The sequence below is a fragment of the Arachis hypogaea genome, chromosome 19 (genome assembly GCF_003086295.3).
Source record: "Arachis hypogaea cultivar Tifrunner chromosome 19, arahy.Tifrunner.gnm2.J5K5, whole genome shotgun sequence".
Taxonomy (NCBI): domain Eukaryota; kingdom Viridiplantae; phylum Streptophyta; class Magnoliopsida; order Fabales; family Fabaceae; genus Arachis; species Arachis hypogaea.
The window spans coordinates 150,058,126-150,077,108 of NC_092054.1; the positions used below are offsets into that span (position 1 = coordinate 150,058,126).

Here is an 18,983-nt window from a genome sequence, read left to right on the forward strand (position 1 = left end):
TTAATCCTAATTTTATAGTTTCAATTAATTTAAACAAAACAAAAACAAATTAAAAAAACAAAAATTAATCGTTCTTCGTCTTCTCTAATTTCCCTAATCATCCATTCTCCTCTGAAGCAAAAGAAAACATATCAAAAAAATAAAAAATTAATATATTCTTCATCTTCTCCTAATATCATTCGTGCCCCCTCCCTTCTGAAGCACACCAAAACAGCAAAACCCTAACAATAATTGACTGCATTGATCTCGGTAGCTAGCCACTCACAAAATTTAAAGAACCTAAAAGAGAAGGAAGGTTAAACCACTCAATTGGGTAAACGCTGCGTCTTTCTCCTCTATAGAAGTTCTTTGAATGCGCCTTCGCCCTTAATTCTTTAGGCTATTAAGTGTAACTGACATTCATATGATAATACAAATTGTTGGATCTGCGCCAGGGTTTCCTCATGGAATAATTGACCCCATTGAAGTAAGTTCTTTGTTACTATTTTATTTTGATCTAATTGCTGAAAAGTGAACATAACTTCAACTTTATTGATGAATTTCATAACGCTGATAATGTGAAACTTTCTTTTGTAGGAACTTGGTCAGTTGGCATCAAGCTTTGGTATTTGTCTCCATGTAGACCTTTGCCTGGGTGGCTTTGTATTGCCTTTTGTTCGTGAGCTTGGGTATGCATCGCATAGCTTATTTCAATAAATATTCTTTCAGCGCTGCTGTCAGTATACGTTCACCTTTGGTTCTTACTTTGTCACTGTTTTAGTTCTATTCTAAATTTTAAACCTGCCCTTTGGATCCAAATCTGCCACTGTGGGGTTTTTTCTTCTCTAGTTGACAATAATTCTATTTTTCTCATACTGAGAAGCTTTTCAAGAATTGAGGGCGAAGGAGCATTCGAAGATCTTTCATAGAGGAGAAAGACGTAATGTTTGTCCAGTTGAGTGGTTTAACCTTCCTTCTCCTTTAGGTTCTTTAAATTTTGTGGGTCGCTAACTACCGAGATCAATGTAGTCAATTATTGTTAGAATTTTGCCGTTTTGGTGTGCTTCAGAGGGGAGGGGGGCACGAATGATATTAGGAGAAGATAAAAAACATATTGATTTTTTATTTTTTTGATATGTTTTCCTTTATTTCAGATGGGGATGAATGATTAGGGGAATTGGAGAAGACGAAGAATGATTAATTTTTGTTTTTTTTAATATGTTTTTGTTTTGTTGTTTAAATGAATTGAAACTATAAAATTAGGATTAATTGAATTCTAAAATTTGATTGATTTAAAAGGGTATTTTTATCTAATCAAATAAAGTAAGGATGTTTAAGACTTTTTATAAAATTAAATAAAAAATATTTTTATTTTTATTTAATTAAAGGGGTATATTAGTAAAAGTGGTGATATAATATATATTTAAAAAAGAAAAAATTAAATACTAACGTGGAAAATAAATTTCACGTGGCTTGTTATTACTTGTCCATATTTTAAACGTATCGGTACGTATGAATTTAACATCGTACCGTAACAAACACCTATTTTACTAGACTCTAAGGTTCATTAAATATGAAAAAATATTCTAATTCATTTATCCCTTTTTGTCTTAATTCATCTTTTATCTTTTATTATTTACTACACAAAATTTAATTTTTCTTTACGTGATAATCCTAATCCTTTTTTCCATATTTTCACCGACCACCTCTAAATTTTCCGTTGCGACGTGCATCGTCTCTAACCACTGTGGCTCTCCCCACTTGCAACAGAAAAGAAAGATTCAAAATAAAAAAAATATTTAAAATTATTTTTAAAATTTAAAAAATAAAAAATTATTTTAAATTCCAAAACATCAAAAACATAACAAAAAAAAATCTAAATTTTAATAAAAAAATATTCGTTAATTTTAAAATTTTTAAAACTTAATAAAACGAGACATTTAAAAAATATAAAAAAAAAAGAACATTCAAAAACTAAGAAAAAAAATATTTAAAACTACTAAACAAATTTTCTAACCCAAAAAAAAACATCTAAAATATAGAAAAAAGAATTATCCAAAATTAATAAAAGAAAATCATCCAAAATTTAGAGAAAAAAAAATCCAAAACTGTTTAAAAGAATTATCCAAAATCAAGAAGAAGAGCTGCAGGGTTGTCGGCGACGACGTCTTCGACAGCGCTGCGTGGAGGTCGCGCGTCCCAAGTGGAGGAGTCACCCGTCCCAAGTGGAGGAGTCGCCATGATGTAGTCGATTGCACATCACAAATGGAAGACTCAGCGGCTATTGCGTCACGATGGATGGAGAGTCATGGGGTGCAGATTTTGCGTTGCCTGGCACGACGGATGGGGATCGTGAGGTAACAGCGGCACCATAGGGATCGCGCACAATTGTATCACTCGCACAGCTTCTTCATGCAGCGGCAACGTGGAAGATAGGGAGGAAAGGACGCGTGAGAGCTCCCACCAGCGGCACTGCGAAGGTGGATATGCGGCAGTCTAAATGGCGGAAGGTTGACTGATGAGAAGAAACTGAGACGTGGTGTGAGAGTGTGTTTAGAGGAGGTTACGATATTTAATTTTAATTATCCAAATTCAAATTTGATTACTTTTAATTAATTAAAATCTAATTTTTAAAATTAATTTTTTAAAAAATTATTTATGTTGACTAGTGGATGTATTACTTATACTTTATCTAAAAAAAAAGCCAACCTTTATTTATATTCTCTCTCAAATATTTTTTTTTAAATAAATTAGTATATCAAAAGTTTATTAATTAATTGTATGTAAAAACATTATACCTAGGTGCCTGTTTAAACGAGTCTAATTTTAATTCACTTACAATATAAATTTTTTTATATAATCATTTAATTATATTCGTAATTTTAAATGATTATTTAGATAATTATTTTTATTAAAATAACATTATATAATTAGATATATAGTTATTTTATATAAATAATATACTAAAATTAAATTCTATTTAAATGTACATTATTTAAAATTGTCAAACGGATCAGTCCAACCTGTTTAAATCGACTCGCTTAAACCCACAGATTAAATAGGCCGGTCCGTTCGTTTAAGTGCCTTATTCACAAGCAATAATTTTATAGCTCATTTACTCTTTTATTTTATTTTTTAAAAAATATTTTGACAAAAAAAAATCTCTTTTAAACAAAAAATCTTAAACAAAGATTTTTTTATTTGATGGGTTAGATTTTTAAATCGAATAAAAAAAGTATTGGTCAAAAATGCTATTTTTAAAAAAAAATATATAAAAAATGATAAAGCATATTTTTTGTTTCTAATGTTTGTGCTTTTTTTAAAGATACTCTTAATATTTAATTGTATTTAATTTTGTCTCTAATATTTTTTATTTGTACCAAAATTATCTCTGGATGTTAACTTCATTTGAAATGTTGGGGATAAAATTAAAAATATTTAGCGATAATTTTAAAACAAATCGAAAATATTAAGAACAAAATTGAATGAATCGAAAATGTTAGAGACAAAATTGAATAAAATTAAACGTTATAAATATTTTTAAAAAATTGTAAATTTTAAAGATAAAAAATGTACTCTACCTTATAAAAAAATATATTAAACAAACTATTTGTTTAGTCTATATTTTTTTGGTTAATTAGACTCAATCTATTTAACTCAAAATTTTAAAATAAATTTAATTTTAAAAATAAAGTCCATCTATTTAAATGAATAATCAAATTGGCCCAATAAATTTAATCTATTTTGACGATCCATAATTATTTATTGAGAATTATTGGCACCAATGTTAAAGTATTTATTTGCGCTTATTAATTTACATATGGATCCCAAGCTGGTGTATGAGTATGATATGGGGGTGGGAGGTGTGTAACCAAATTGTGGTGTCAGGGGTGAAGCAACTCAGACCCTCAGAGTTCAAGCCACAAAACGCACGGTCCGAGTAGCGTGCATTTGGCTCAGGTTGGTGACGAACTCGGACCCTCCGAGTTGGCGTAACTTCACGGACCGTCCAATTTCCAGTGGACCAAATGCACAGTCCGAGTTGGTCTAACAATGAACACGCGTCGTTTCCCCCGCTGATCCATAAATGGTGCCCCTAAAAAACACACAAAGAAGCTCACCCTCTCTCACCATCCGAATACACACTTCACTCACTAACCTTTCACTCTCAGAGTCACCTTCTTCTTCCTTTCTCTGGGTTTTGCATGGTGGAGGACCAACAACAATGCCAAAAAAATACAAAGTTAAAGATGTTGATCGATCTGAGCTTCATATTATTCATTATCTCAGTGATCCTAATTATGTAAGTATTTTTTTAAATTTTTTTAAATTTTTTAATTTTTTTATATTTATAATTATTAAAATATAAAATTTTAATATTATGATTGTTGTTAGACATGCAGTTGAAGAATATAAATAGAATGATTATGACTAATTTATGAATATTAGTTAGATTATTTTAAAATATTTTAACAGATTATTAAGTATATTTATCATGATTAGGAAATTTTTTATGATTATATTGTTGTTAGACATGAAATTGAAGAACATAAATGGAATGATTATGACTAATTTTTAAATATTTGTTAGATTTGTTTAAAATTATTTTACAGAATATTAATTATATATATTATGATTAGGAAATTTGTTATGATTATGTTGTTGTTAGACGTGCAGTTGAAGAATATAAATAGAATGATTATGACTAATTTTTGAATATTTGTAAGATTTTTTTAAATTTTTTTTACAGATTATTAATTATATATATCATGATTAGGAAATTTTTTATGATTATGTTGTTGTTATGTTTTGTGTTTTCGACTGTAATAAGTAGTAGATAATGTAAATTTTTTTAATTTTTTTTATTTTTAGTATAATTATTTGTAAGCCAATCTTATTTAAATGTGTTTTTAAAAAATTAACTATAACTGTTATCGATTTTGGTTAAATATTAATGTTATTGTTATTGTGATAAAGTGTTAATGCTGAGTTGATTAGTAAGGTTATTTTAATTAAGCCATGTTAGATTTTTTTTATGAGAATATTTAAATATTTTTAATTCTAGTAATTATTATTAGCAAGTTAATTATTACCGTTGTTAGAATATGAATGATGGCATATACTGATTGTTAATATTTTTTATTACAGAGGAAAAATTTTTTGACAAAAGAGTAATTAACATTCGATATTATTGTAGATGTTGTAATATTGTTGAGAATTATGATTAGAAATATATGTATTTGTAATGAGTTTCATTTGCAGTTATGAATAATTTTGAGGATTAATTAAATAAATTTAGAAGTTACAAGAATTAGTTATATAAGGATTCAGTAAAATGATTGATGATGGTAAGTTAGTAATTGTTAATAATTTGACTAATAATTTGTTATGTTTTTTTGTAGAAATCAAGAATGTTAACATGTAACCATCCAGTTCCTCCGGATCGGTACAACGAAAGGGTGGAGGATCATTTGCGAATTACCGGGTTCTATCATGTGTCTCAGATTGGGATAGTGCAGTGTCAGAAAGCATTGGTAAATGCTCTAATTGAACGTTGGCACCCAGACACACATACGTTTTACCTTCCCATTGGTGAATGTGCTATGACACTTGAACATGTAGCTCTGATTCTTGGTCTTCCCACAGATGGTCTTCCAGTCACAGGGATGACAATGAGCAGTTTGAAGCGTTGGAGGCGGAGTGTTTGATTCAATTTGGAGTTGCACCGCGTAAGTCGGATTGTAGAGGTAGTTGCATAAAAATTACCTGGCTGCGGGATCTAAAAGAAAATTTAGAGTTGACTGATGATATCAGTATACAGAGGTATGTGAGGTGCCATATTATGTTGCTGATCGGGACGATCTTGTTTGGGGATAAGTCTGGGGTAGGTGTGCATTGGAAATTTCTACCCTTGCTACGTGATTTTGTTAGTATTGGTCAGTATAGTTGGGGAGCGGCATGCCTAGCACATCTCTACAGGGCATTATGCCGGGCATCTCGTTTTAACTGCAAGGAAATAGATGGTCCACTAATACTTCTACTCTGTTGGGCTTGGATCAGGCTGCCATATCTATCGCCGCTACCTAGGGAACCCCGAAGTTTTTCGCTAGCAAACAGGTAATAATTTGTTACAATATACCCGTATCTTGATATTTAAGATTCAGTTAATGCTAGTTGAGGTAATTGAATATATCATATTAGGTGGCGGAACTGGGAGCGTGGTGACCGACGATATAGATATCTGAAGTTAGCTCACTTTAGGAAGGCATTTGACGAACTTCAGGAAGGGCAGGTGTGTTTTAATTAAAGAAGTATTAGTTTTCGGTTTAGGGTCTGAGACATAATTATACAGCAATGTTATTGTAATTGGCATTGTGGATTGTGATCATGAGGTTCCTTTATTTTTTCCAGTTTGTTTGGGTTGCTTATGCTGTGGATCGCGTGGATCCGAACATCATTCCTCCTGAAATCTACATGCAGTCGGTTGTATGAGTTTAGGTTGCATTTAGTTAGATTTCATTGAATAAATGTTGATACCCCTTTGCCTTCTCTTGGTTTAAGCATGAGGACATGCTTGGTTTAAGTGTGGGGAGGTTGATAAACCCCATTTGTAGGATTTATCTTGTGCTTGATTTAGGGGATTTTATACCCTTTTACCCACATTTATCCATTGAAATGGCATGGTTTTATGACTTCTCCTTTAATTGTGCTTAAGAGTGAAAACATGCTTTTTAGGACTTAAAATAGCTAAATCTAATTTTCCCTTTGATTCCACTAGATGCCTTGATATGTTTGTTAGTGATTTCAGATTGAAAAGGCTAGGAATGGATCAAAGGAGTGAAGAGGAAAGCATGCAAAGTGGAGAAATCATGAAAAGTCAAAGAAGTTGAACTCACCCATGGACGCGCGCGCGCACCTGGCGCTTGCGCGCACCTACGAATCACCCCATGGACGCGTACGCGTGCTGTGCGCGTACGCGTCGGTGCTGGTTTATGATTTTTTTAATGAAAACGTGACCAACGAATTCTCAAGGGTTGTGGGGCCCAATCCCAACCAACTTTGGCGCCAAAGATGCTATTTAAAGCCAAGGATTGAAGAGCAAGGGGGATTGCAATCATACACACTCATTAGTTTAGTAGTGAGAGTTAGTTTCTAGAGAGAGAAGCTCTCACTTCTCTCTAGAATTAGGATTAGGATTAGGTTTATTTTCTTAGATCTAGGTTTTAATCTTGCTTTCTTCTACTTCTATCTTTCAATTCCTTGTTGTTACATTCATCATTCTTCCATTCTTTTGTTGCAATTCCCTTTATGTTGTTCTTATGTTTTGTTGTAGATCTACTATTGTTCATTCCATTTTCTTTCAATTCAATAAGAGGTAATTCATGTAGATCTTGTTTCCTTTAATTGTTGTTGTTAATTCTTTACATTTGATTGTAGTTAGAATTAATTCTTGTTGTTGATTTACTATGTTTTTCTTTTGTGCCTTCCAAGTGTTTGATAAAATGCTTGGTTGGATTTTAGAGTAGAGTTTTATGTTCTTGGCTTGGAAAGGTAACTTAGGAACTCTTGAGTTACTAATGTCCAAGTAATTGATGATTGGGATCCATTGACTCTAGTTCTCACTAATTGAATTAGTGGAGAGTTAGGACTTATGGACTAGGATTGATATAGCCCATTTGACTTTCCTTTACTACTAGTTAGAGGATGATTTAATGAGATTAATCCTTGCCAATTCTCATATTGTGGTTAGTGATTAGGATAGAGATCCTTGACCACCAACCCTTGCCAAGACCTTTTTAGCCATTAGTTTACTTTCTTGCCATTTATCTTTCATGCCTCTTATCAAAACCCCAAAAATAATTCATAACCAATAACAAGACACTTTATTGTAATTTCTAGGGAGAACGACCCGAGGTCCAATACCTCGGTTTATAAATTTTAGGGGTTTGTACTAGTGACAAACAACTTTTTGTATGAAAGGATTATTGCTTGGTTTAGAAACTATACTTTACAACGAGAAACTATACTTTACACGAATTGCTATGTGTTCTTTCTTCTGCTTCCATGTTTGCATGGTGCATTTATCATGAAAAACAAAAATACAACACCATAAGATGAGAAGATATAAAAGCAAGGAAGCATACATTATTGGAATGAGGTAAATCACTAGAATTGAGTGAGTGAATTAGTGTGACATGAATGACAAATAAGTGTGTGAATTCTAAATTGTGCGGTTTAGAACACACATTAGTATAAAGAGCTATGTCACAAAAGAAGCATGCACGTCACTTATCCTAGTGTTCTTGAGATGCTTTAAGTAAGCTCGTAAGGTAAGACAAGCATTAGAGAAGCATGAAAACATTCAAGCCAAACATATGGATGGATATAATCATGAAATACAATGCATTAAGGTAAATACACAACATCATCCATTAAGAGATTGCCTAATCGAGGGAAAAGGATCCAAATCACATGATGGCTAGCTACAACATGCAATTCAAAAGGGTTATAAGCTCGAAGACAATTCTCATCACTTGGTATTTTTCAAAAGGTAAGCATGAAGAATTCAAAACCAAGTAACAAAATATAACCCCAATCATAGAATCCAACAAAGATTATAAACATAATCGACTAACATCCCTTCTTAAAACTCAGCAGCAATTAATGGTAGACAAGAATAACAATCCAACACTTACAATGAAAAAGATAGAAAATAAAATGAAAACTAAACTAAAACTAACTAATCGACTAACTAACTAACTAACTAACTAGGTAACTAACTAATTAACTAACTAAAATAAATGGTTATCAATGGTGTTTGGGAGTGTTGGATAAGGGGTAGAAGAAGGGAAGAAGAAAGGAGAAGGAAAGAAATGGAAAGAGGAGAAGAAAAGAAATGTGTGAAGGAGGGACATCCACGCGTACGCGCGCATGGCGCGCGCGCGGATGGTGGTGCAATGGATGCGACACGTACGCGTACATGGCGCATGCGCGCGGATGGCTTATTTCGAGAGTGACGCGTCATGTGCGCGTACGCGCGAGTTGGTTTGTGCCTCGGGCACAGTGCGCGCTCAACACTTGCACAACTCTCAGGTCAATGTATGAAGGAATGAAAATTTGGTACCCACGCGTACGCGTACATGGCGCGTGCGCGTGGATAGGTGAAAATGCTTGATGCACCAATCCAAGCATTCCAAACCTCCAAACAGCTACCAAAACACCATAAAACCTTATTTAACATACTAAACTACCAAATATACTCAACAAATCAACCAAAAACATGAATTTAAACTAATTACCAATATGTACAAAAAGAGAAAATGAAAAGAAGTTACCATGGTGCGATGTCTCCCACCTAGCACTTTTGTTTATTGTCCTTAAGTTGGACTTATAGGGAGCTCCTCTCAAGGTGGCTTGTGCTTGAAGCTATCTTTGAACATCCACCAATGCTTGAATCTCCAATAAGCTCCATTCTTCAAAGTTAATATCTTCAAGCTTTGATGGAGTTCTTTACAAACCATGGGCTCCCAAATTTGATCCTCTTTTTGTGATCCGGGATCCCACACCTTATTTTCACACCCGTCTTGAAGTTGATCATCATTATTAGTCCAACCGGGTGGTGAGTAGGGTGAATTCTCAATAAAATATCCAACAATCCTCCTAGACCCATCTAGGTGAGAACTACTCCAACCTTTATGTCTCATGTTTGATGCATCAACCATAATGAGCCTTGATTTGCAACGCCAACCACGAAACATCTTTCTTTTACGCTTCATCCCACAAAGCATTCTAAGTTGGCCATCCGTTTCAAGCAAACCATATTCGAGTGGGATAATAAAGCTAATAGAAATGAGTTTCACCCACTCAAATGAAGGTGTAGATGGCAACCTAGGCAAAGGTGATTCCAAGGGTCTTGACAAAGCGTATTCAATTCCCCTCCTCCTTTTTCTAAGGACTTCCACCTCTTTAAAAGATTTCTCAAATGTAATCCTTTGTTCAACAATACTACCTAAGCCTTTTCCCTTACTCAAATCATAAATGGGAGGATGAGAGAGATTTACCTCCACAACGCTTTCAAATCCAACGGGAGAAGGTTCTTCATATTCAAAGGATTCTTCACCACTATGACTTGATACTTGATCGTCATCACCAAGGGAACTCAACTCTCGCTCTATCTCATCCAAGTCTTCATATGGAATATGCCTTGGAAGGTGTGCACTTTCCTCCCTAGCATCAATTTCAATCATCTTGGAGGGGTTTTCTTCAACTCTATGTTCCCATGAAGGCTCCGCATCTCCTAAGTCTTCAACCAATTCTTCCTCTTCTTCAACAATTATAGCTTCCTCCAATTGTTCCAATACAAAGCAACTTCCCTCATTCTCCACCAATCTCTCCTTCATGTTATGCTCTTCATTTGTTTCTCCACATGTAGCCATGGGAGTCCCTTGAGTGTTCAAGCATTGGGATGCTAACCGGTCTACCACCTCATCCAAGGCGGTCATGAATTGTTGCACATCCCTTGTCATCTCCTCTTGTCCTTGAAGAAGAACACCAAGGATGTTATCCATTGGAGGTTGGGGTGGACGGAAGGATTCATCATTTTGGGGGAAGGGTTCATAGTAGGAAGATGGTTCTTCTTGGTAGAGTTGTGGTGGTTCTATGTTTTCCACTCTTTCCACTTGTTGCACAACACACTCCATGGTTGCTTGAAATTGATCCAATGCTTCCTTGAGACGATCCCTTGACTCTTGTTCCTCTTGGATAATATGATTAGGATCATGTGGCTCTTGGATCAATGGATATGAGTATTCTTCCATGGGAGGTTGTGGTGGAAAGTAGTATTCATCTTGTGGTTGAAAATTTTCATATATTGGAGGTGGTTCATCTTGGTAATAATGTGGAGGAGGTGGCTCTTGAAAATGTTGATGTTGGAATTGTGGTGACTCTATATGTGGTTCATATAGCTCATATGGTTGTTGGTAGGATGGATATGGATTAGGGTCATATGAAGGTGTTTGTTGAAAATAGGCTTGTGAGTGTGGTTGAGGGTCATGTTGAGGATATGACTCATAGGCATATGGTGGTGGTTCTTGAAAATCACAAGGAGATTCACCATAGCCATTTGATTGATATGCATCAAAGAATGGCTCTTCCTCATAGTGCATTGGTGGGGGTTGTTGCCATGAGGATTGATCATAAGCATATGGCTCTTCTCACCTTTGATTGTCCCATCCTTGATACACATCTCCATTATAGTCCTCATCACCTACAACATAATTGTAACTACACTCATAGCCAAAATGAGAATTCATAATGGAAAGAGAAAACAAAAATCAAAAGATAATGGAAAATAAGAGAAATAAAATTCTACAACTAGCAACTAAAGCAAAAAGCAAGATATTCACACTATTCACATATGTACAATAACCGATAACATAACACCATTGCAATTCCCCGGCAACAGCGCCATTTTGATGATTGGATTTTTGACGGTTTAGAAATGCACTAATGAAATCTCGTTGTAAAGTATAGTTTCTAAACCAAGCAATAATCCTTTCATACAAAAAGTTGTTTGTCACTAGTACAAACCCCTAAAATTTATAAATCGAAGTATTGGACCTCGGGTCATTCTCCCTAGGAATTACAATAAAGTGTCTTGTTATTGGTTATGAATTATTTTTGGGGTTTTGATAAGAGGCATGAAAGATAAATGGCAAGAAAGTAAACTAATGGCTAAAAAGGTCTTGGCAAGGGTTGGTGGTCAAGGATCTCTATCCTAATCACTAACCACAATTAGGGGTGGCAATATGTACCCTACCCGCGGGTACCCAACCCAACCCCACCCGGTCGGGTAGGGTTGCCAACCCGATCCGCAGCGGGTAGGGTAGGGTGCGGGTAGGGTTTTCATGCGGGTCGGGTAGGGTGCGGGTTGAGCCTCAACCCTACCCGACCAACCCGCACCCTATATATGTATATGTTATATACTTATATAAAAATATATTTTAAGTGGATATTGAACTAAAGACTTCTCACTAAATACAAAAGATCTTTAGTCATTAAAAGAAAATCATTAATTGATAATTTAATAAACTTTTTTTTACATAAAAGTCAGTTCTATTTTAAATTATCATCAAGTTATATAATAACATTGCATTTTTTTTGTAACCCGCGGGTAGGGTCGGGTACCCGCGGGTTAAGAGCGGGTAGGGTTAGGGTTGAGATATTCTCAACCCGCGGGTAGGGTAGGGTTGAGTTTATATAAAAATCTCAACCCGCGGGTAGGGTTAGGGTTGACTCCAAACCCTACCCTACCCTACCCATTGCCACCCCTAACCACAATATGAGAATTGGCAAGGATTAATCTCATTAAATCATCCTCTAACTAGTAGTAAAGGAAAGTCAAATGGGCTATATCAATCCTAGTTCATAAGTCCTAACTCTCCACTAATTCAATTAGTGAGAACTAGAGTCAATGGATCCCAATCATCAATTACTTGGACATTAGTAACTCAAGAGTTCCTAAGTTACCTTTCCAAGCCAAGAACATAAAACTCTACTCTAAAATCCAACCAAACATTTCATCAAACACTTGGAAGGCACAAAAGAAAAATATAGTAAATCAACAACAAGAATTAATTCTAACTACAATCAAATGTAAAGAATTAACAACAACAATTAAAGGAAACAAGATCTACATGAATTACCTCTTATTGAATTGAAAGAAAATGGAATGAACAATAGTAGATCTACAACAAAACATAAGAACAACATAAAGGGAATTGCAACAAAAGAATGGAAGAATGATGAATGTAACAACAAGGAATTGAAAGGTAGAAGTAGAAGAAAGCAAGATTAAAACCTAGATCTAAGAAAATGAACCTAATCCTAATCCTAATTCTAGAGAGAAGTGAGAGCTTCTCTCTCTAGAAACTAACTCTCACTACTAAACTAATGAGTGTGTATGATTGCAATCCCCCTTGCTCTTCAATCCTTGGCTTTAAATAGCATCTTTGGCGCCAAAGTTGGTTGGGATTGGGCCCCACAACCCTTGAGAATTCGTTGGTCACGTTTTCATTAAAAAAATCATAAACCAGCACCGACGCGTACGCGCACAGCACGCGTACGCGTCCATGGGGTGATTCGTAGGTGCGCGCAAGTGCCAGGTGCGCGCGCGCGTCCATGGGCGAGTTCAACTTCTTTGACTTTTCATGATTTCTCCACTTTGCATGCTTTCCTCTTCACTCCTTTGATCCATTCCTAGCCTTTTCAATCCGAAATCACTAACAAACATATCAAGGCATCTAGTGGAATCAAAGGGGGAATTAGATTTAGCTATTTTAAGTCCTAAAAAGCATGTTTTCACTCTTAAGCACAATTAAAGAAGAAGTCATAAAACCATGCCATTTCAATGGATAAATGTGGGTAAAAGGGTATAAAATCCCCTAAATCAAGCACAAGATAAACCCTACAAATGGGGTTTATCAGCGCTACAGTTTCGTTGGTATCATTTGAATGTATCGAGTGGCATGCTACCGATAGGTTTAGGCGACAGTTTGGTTTTGTTCAGGGACTACTTAGTCAGGAGCGGAATCTAGACAAGGCGCATGGAGAAACCCTGACTGGTCCCAAGAATCTTAATTGAGCCACGGCACCGAGTCATTCAATTTGGGTGATGCATTGGTCAAACAGGTATAACTATGTTCTATCTGAGCTTCCCATGCCTTCACATCATCTACTAGATAGTTACATGCATTGGTACCGATCAAAATATGAGGACCACTTGAACTTGTCAAATCTTGTGGGTCAAGATAATGATGAAGATGATTAGGATATGGATGAGAGTGATCAGGATTTGGATGAGGATAATCAGGATACCGATGAGGGTAGTCAGGATATGGATGATGACAATGAAGGACATGAGCCACATTCACCGCATATATTACCTCCAAACCCGATTCCAGAAGAACAACCTCAGTCCTCAAGCCAGTATGTACCTCAGACACAGTTCCCCCCATCAGTTCCAATAAGTCAACAATATTGGGGAACCTCACAGTTTGAAACAGGAGAAGGAGGTTCTTTTAGCCAGTTGCTTGGGTTGATATCTGCAGATCCTGGACTATCACAATATGGACATCAGTCTGAGTTCATGGCAGGTAGGTATTCATTGGATGCGAGGTACCCGGGCCATACCTCAACGGTTGCTTCTGGGGGGTTTGTGTCGGTTGACTCTAGTAGGAGTGACGGTGGACGCGGAGCTTTTTTTAGTCAGAACCCTAACCGTGTTTCCATGGGACTCATTGAGGAAAATGCCAACACACTTGAGAAAGAGATCGATGCGTATCTAGTAGATGACCCGGATGACGAGGAGGATCATGAGGATGATGAAATAGAGGAGTTCGATGAGGATGAGGAATCTCGTAATGATGGTATTATGTTTTGTATTTTACCTTACATGTTCGATTACTTATTTATTTTTTGTTCATAATTGGCATCTTTGTTTGATTTTTAGTAAATGATATGTGGTATATGTCTTGCTTTGATTACCTGATGTACTACATTTAATTATTTTTTATAAATTGTATACAGGTCAGGCACGCACTCCGGATGAAACCTCCAAAGGTTACAATCTGAGGATTGATCCACCACATCGCAGCTAGTCGCTACATTCCATCTGTCTTCAAAAAGGCGGCCAAGAAATGCAAGAATTTTGTCAAGGATGTGAAGTGGGCCATGAGAAAGTAGTTGTGGTGTAAATTATTTATTTAAGTATTAATCACCTGGACTGTGTTTAGACTAATTTGTATCTGTTGGACATTATGAATTACTGAGATGGACTATGGTAAGATTTATATTGTATGTTTAGAGTATTTATGCATTAATGACCCTATTCAGGTATTATTGATCTTGACTACGTATTAAGGTTTCATAAAATCTGAGTATATTGCTATAGATATCATGTCAATATACCTCAGTTGGACAATTGAGATCATATTATAACAAGCTACAGGTATCGTATATGTACTAATGTAAAAATTGGATCGGACCGGCCGGTTCAATTAGAAAACCTGTGAACCGAACCGGTCGGTTCAATCAGGATACCTGTGAACCGGACCTATCGGTTCAATTAGGAAACCTGTGAACCGGACCGGCCAGTGCAATCAAGAAACCTGTGAAACAGACTGGCCGGTTCAATCAGAAAAATTGATTGAACCGGAACGGCCGGTTCAATCAGAATACCTATGAACCGGACCGGCTGCTTCAATCAGAAAACCTGTGAACCGAACATGCCAGTTCAATCAGGAAAATTGTGAACCGAACCAGCCGGTTCAATTAGAAAACCTGAGAAGCCGGACCGGCCGATTCAATTAGAAAACCTGTGAACCGGACCGGCCAGTTCAATTAGAAACATGTGAACCGGACCGACCGGTTCAATCAGGAAAACTGTGAACAGGACCGGCCAGTGCAATCAGGAAACCTGTGAAGCGGACTGGCCAGTTCAATCAGAAAAATTAATTGAACCGGATCAGCCGGTTCAATCAGAATACCTGTTAACCGGACTGGTCGGTTCAATCAGAAAAACTGTGAAGCGGACCGGCCGGTTCAACAAGTACGCAAATTATAATATATTTTTGTGATACGTATCCGTTTTATTTTTTAATACATACATCTGGTATACATTAAAATAATAGATATAAACTACCAAATAAATTATGAAAACTCAAAAATAAAAACTGTTTTAAAATAAAAACAAATTAAAAACGTTATACAATGTTACACATATCAGGTCAAGTTACCTCAAATGGACAACCCATGCCATACTAGTGCCGTTATACACCTACCATAATGTGAACCTACTGAGCATCTCCGTCGGCATTTGTACCAGTTGACTGACGGCATCTACTACGACTGTGTCCCTCAGCTCCACATAGCGTACATCGCCTAGGACGACGTAACATTCGCGTGTCCATCTCATTCAAGAAGCGCGTCATCCTGGGGCGCCCTTTCGAGACTCGTCTCAGATACGGATTCGGTACGAAGCGAGGACCGTTGTACGCAGGCCATGTCGTCGGGTTACCTAGTGGCCTAAATCTTGCTCGGTACACCTGCCGAACTTGGTCAATCTTATACACATCATGCAAATACAGTTTCCAATCCAATCGCTGGTTGGCGCAACATGCGAACACATGTCTGCAGGGGATCCGGTCCACCTGGAACTCACCACAGTCACATCGAAGGCCACGTAGATCGGCTGCAAACTCCAGTCCGCTTGGCATCTCACGCACCTCGAAGACCTCATTCTGCCGGTCAAAGCAACTGACCTGAATGTTTCCTAATGAAAGTTGGTTTGCATGCAACTTCGAGGTCACGACTTCGGAGAACACATGGCCAGCATTAATCCGCGTTTCTGCCTCCGCTCTTTTTCTGGTGAACAGCTCGTTTAGCCTGTAGAATATTGCCTTGACAAGAGCAGTAATGGGAAGATTGCGTGCACCCTTCAACACTGAATTGATGCATTCCACTAGATTCGTTGTCATGTGACCCCATCGGTATCCACCATCAAATGCCAATGCGTACTGTTCGCGAGGAATTCGGTTTAACCAGTTTGTATACGCTTCACCCCGTTCCCGTAATCGCTGGTAACGCACTTCGTACTCCCGCACCTTCCTCGAATATCCTAGAGGATAGCAACAAGTGAAACAAATATTGAAGGTTATTTCTGTTAATAAGTTACTTAAATTTAGTAAATGGTTACCAATGTTGACGACCAATTTTTGGAGGTACGGTGCCTTGAATTTTCGCAGAAAATTCGACTCTATATGCCTGATGCAGAAAATATGAAAAGCTCTAGGAGGTGACCAAGCTCCGTTACTGCATTTCACAGCTGCATTGATGGATTCGTGTCGGTCGGATATTAGACCCACACCATCCCGAGTGACAACATGCTGACGAAGGTTACTAAGGAAGAAGTGCCATGCATCAGAAGTCTCTCCCTCCACAATAGCAAACGCAATTGGGACGATATTGTTGTTGCCATCCTGTGAAACTGCCACTAGTAGACAACTCTTATACTTTCCATACAAGTGAGTCCCATCCACCTGGACAATTGGCTTACAATGTCTGAATGCCCTAATATAGGGGTAATAACTCCAAAATACTCGATGCAGTACTTGAATATCACCCACCAACTCATCGCCTTGATATGCAGGCATAGTCTCAAAATGGACAACAGCTGATGGCTCCTTATGACACATGGCTTTGAACCATATAGGCAACGCTTCAAACGATACCTCCCAACTTCCAAATATTTTTTCTACTGCCCTTTGTTTAGCCAACCATGCTTTCCGGTAACTGACGGTGTAGTTGAACTTCGATTGCACTTCTGCTATAACCGACTTTACCTTTAAGGAGGGGTCAGCCTCAACCAATGGCTTTATCGCTTCCGCAATTGTGATAGAATCCAGCTTCGAATGATCCTGTGAAATGGTGGCTCTGGTACAGGTGTGACTACCATTATACCTCCTTATAACCCAACAGTACTTCCTGCTGATCATGCTAACCCTGATAAGCCAATCACACCCGGACCCGTACTGCGTACACTTTGCATAAAATGTCAATGGCTTAGACTCATACACCCGGTAGTCAACGCTTCGTCGTATGGTATAATCCTTTATCGCCTTAATAACAGCTTCCCTGGAACTGAACTCCATACCGACGGCAAATTCACCATCTGCTACAATAGGAATCTCTGCAATTGACAACCACCATAGGAAAAATCAAATAAAGACAGAGATATTTCAAACCAATAATATGGGTACATCTACAGTCACTGCCTCTAGTATGATATAAATCCAAATCTGACAACATGTTACTATGTCACTCTAATTAAAAAAAGAACAATAGCAGAAGATATTAAAAACGGGCCGGACGGAGAAGCCGGTTCAACCGCCAAGCCAAAAGAACCGGAACCTAACCGATCCGGTTCAGTGGGTTTTAACCAATGAAGGGATCGATCAACTGTGAATGATAATTAGAAACTCACGTAATAGTTACTAATCATGTTCGAGAGAATATACTTATTACCAAATAAGTACTTATACTATACATATATAAGTGAAAAAAATATTTATTGTTATAAAACACATACATTTCAACTTTGTTATTTAACATTCCTGCTATTTTTTATTTTGTTATTTACATAGAACCAGTGGTTGAACCAGTGACTCAGTCACCTGAGCTGCTCGACCGCCGGTTCGATGCTGAGAACTATGACATCAACGCATGATTAAATAATGGCAAATAAATACTAATTTATTGATAACTATATCAATAAATGACTAAAAAAAAATTCAAATACGACGTCTCTCGTACCTGTAGTCATATATTCCGGAAACTTCGGAACATGCATGGCTTCCAAGTCCAAAACTCGCATGAATGATGGCTTCTCAAATGGCACTTCGTTTGTGAGTGCATTTGCCACCTCTGTCACATCTGGAGCCGTATTTTTCTCACCTTGATCTTCATCTCCATCTGGACCAACAAACTCGTAGTTACTTTCGAACTCTTCTTCACTGTCACTATTATAATCTTCCCGTACAATATTCCGGTCAGCTTCAGATTGTTCAAACTCAACATACAACTCGATGAACGAGATCTGAGCCCGATTTTCAATATACATTGAAAACATCTCTTGCATGCTCGCTTCGTCCGTCACATATTTGGTTTGAAACTGGATAAATCCACCAAACACCTGTAAGGGATATCTGTAGAGAATACAAGATATCTTTCTTGCCCTCTCAGAATCAATCTTTTCACAGATCACACCTTTGAGCTCTTCAAATGAGATGATAAAAGGAATAACAACATCTAGCGAATTTTCATAAATAAATTTTACTCCTTCAGATGTTTGTAATAAAATCTGACCAAAATAATACACTTTTAGTAACACTCTATCACTCATTTCTGTGAATCCCCCAAAAAAAACATAAAAATAGCTACTAGATCTT

At 36.8% G+C, this 18,983-nt stretch overlaps 2 protein-coding genes across 2 annotated transcripts; one reads left to right on the plus strand and one right to left on the minus strand.

The window, feature by feature from the left end:
- Nucleotides 1-2,273: 2,273 nt before the first annotated feature.
- LOC140182409 (protein MAIN-LIKE 2-like) lies at nucleotides 2,274-6,471 on the plus strand. Its single transcript, XM_072228605.1, has 6 exons — nucleotides 2,274-2,336; nucleotides 5,382-5,554; nucleotides 5,626-5,802; nucleotides 5,911-6,096; nucleotides 6,181-6,271; nucleotides 6,391-6,471. The coding sequence occupies exons 1-6, from the start codon at nucleotides 2,274-2,276 to the stop codon at nucleotides 6,469-6,471; spliced, it is 771 nt and encodes a 256-aa protein (XP_072084706.1).
- Nucleotides 6,472-15,830: 9,359 nt separating this feature from the next.
- LOC112779069 (uncharacterized) lies at nucleotides 15,831-18,655 on the minus strand. Its single transcript, XM_025823327.1, has 5 exons — nucleotides 18,349-18,655; nucleotides 17,538-17,725; nucleotides 17,268-17,453; nucleotides 16,733-17,075; nucleotides 15,831-16,654 (listed from the first exon to the last, which is right to left on the minus strand). The coding sequence occupies exons 1-5, from the start codon at nucleotides 18,653-18,655 to the stop codon at nucleotides 15,831-15,833; spliced, it is 1,848 nt and encodes a 615-aa protein (XP_025679112.1).
- Nucleotides 18,656-18,983: the final 328 nt, after the last annotated feature.

What these genes read in the sequence shown, in the direction of transcription:
- LOC112779069 (XM_025823327.1), bottom strand. Translation starts at nt 18,655, where the DNA reads ATGTATATTGAAAATCGGGCTCAGATCTCGTTCATCGAGTTGTATGTT. An exon ending in GGTGTGATTGGCTTATCAGG is followed by an intron (nt 17,454 to 17,537) that starts GTTAGCATGATC and finishes ACCATTTCACAG; the next exon opens with GATCATTCGAAGCTGGATTC. An exon ending in AAATATTTGGAAGTTGGGAG is followed by an intron (nt 17,076 to 17,267) that starts GTATCGTTTGAA and finishes CCAATTGTCCAG; the next exon opens with GTGGATGGGACTCACTTGTA.
- LOC140182409 (XM_072228605.1), top strand. Translation starts at nt 2,274, where the DNA reads ATGGATGGAGAGTCATGGGGTGCAGATTTTGCGTTGCCTGGCACGACG. An exon ending in CGACGGATGGGGATCGTGAG is followed by an intron (nt 2,337 to 5,381) that starts GTAACAGCGGCA and finishes GTTTTTTTGTAG; the next exon opens with AAATCAAGAATGTTAACATG. An exon ending in ACGAACTTCAGGAAGGGCAG is followed by an intron (nt 6,272 to 6,390) that starts GTGTGTTTTAAT and finishes TATTTTTTCCAG; the next exon opens with TTTGTTTGGGTTGCTTATGC.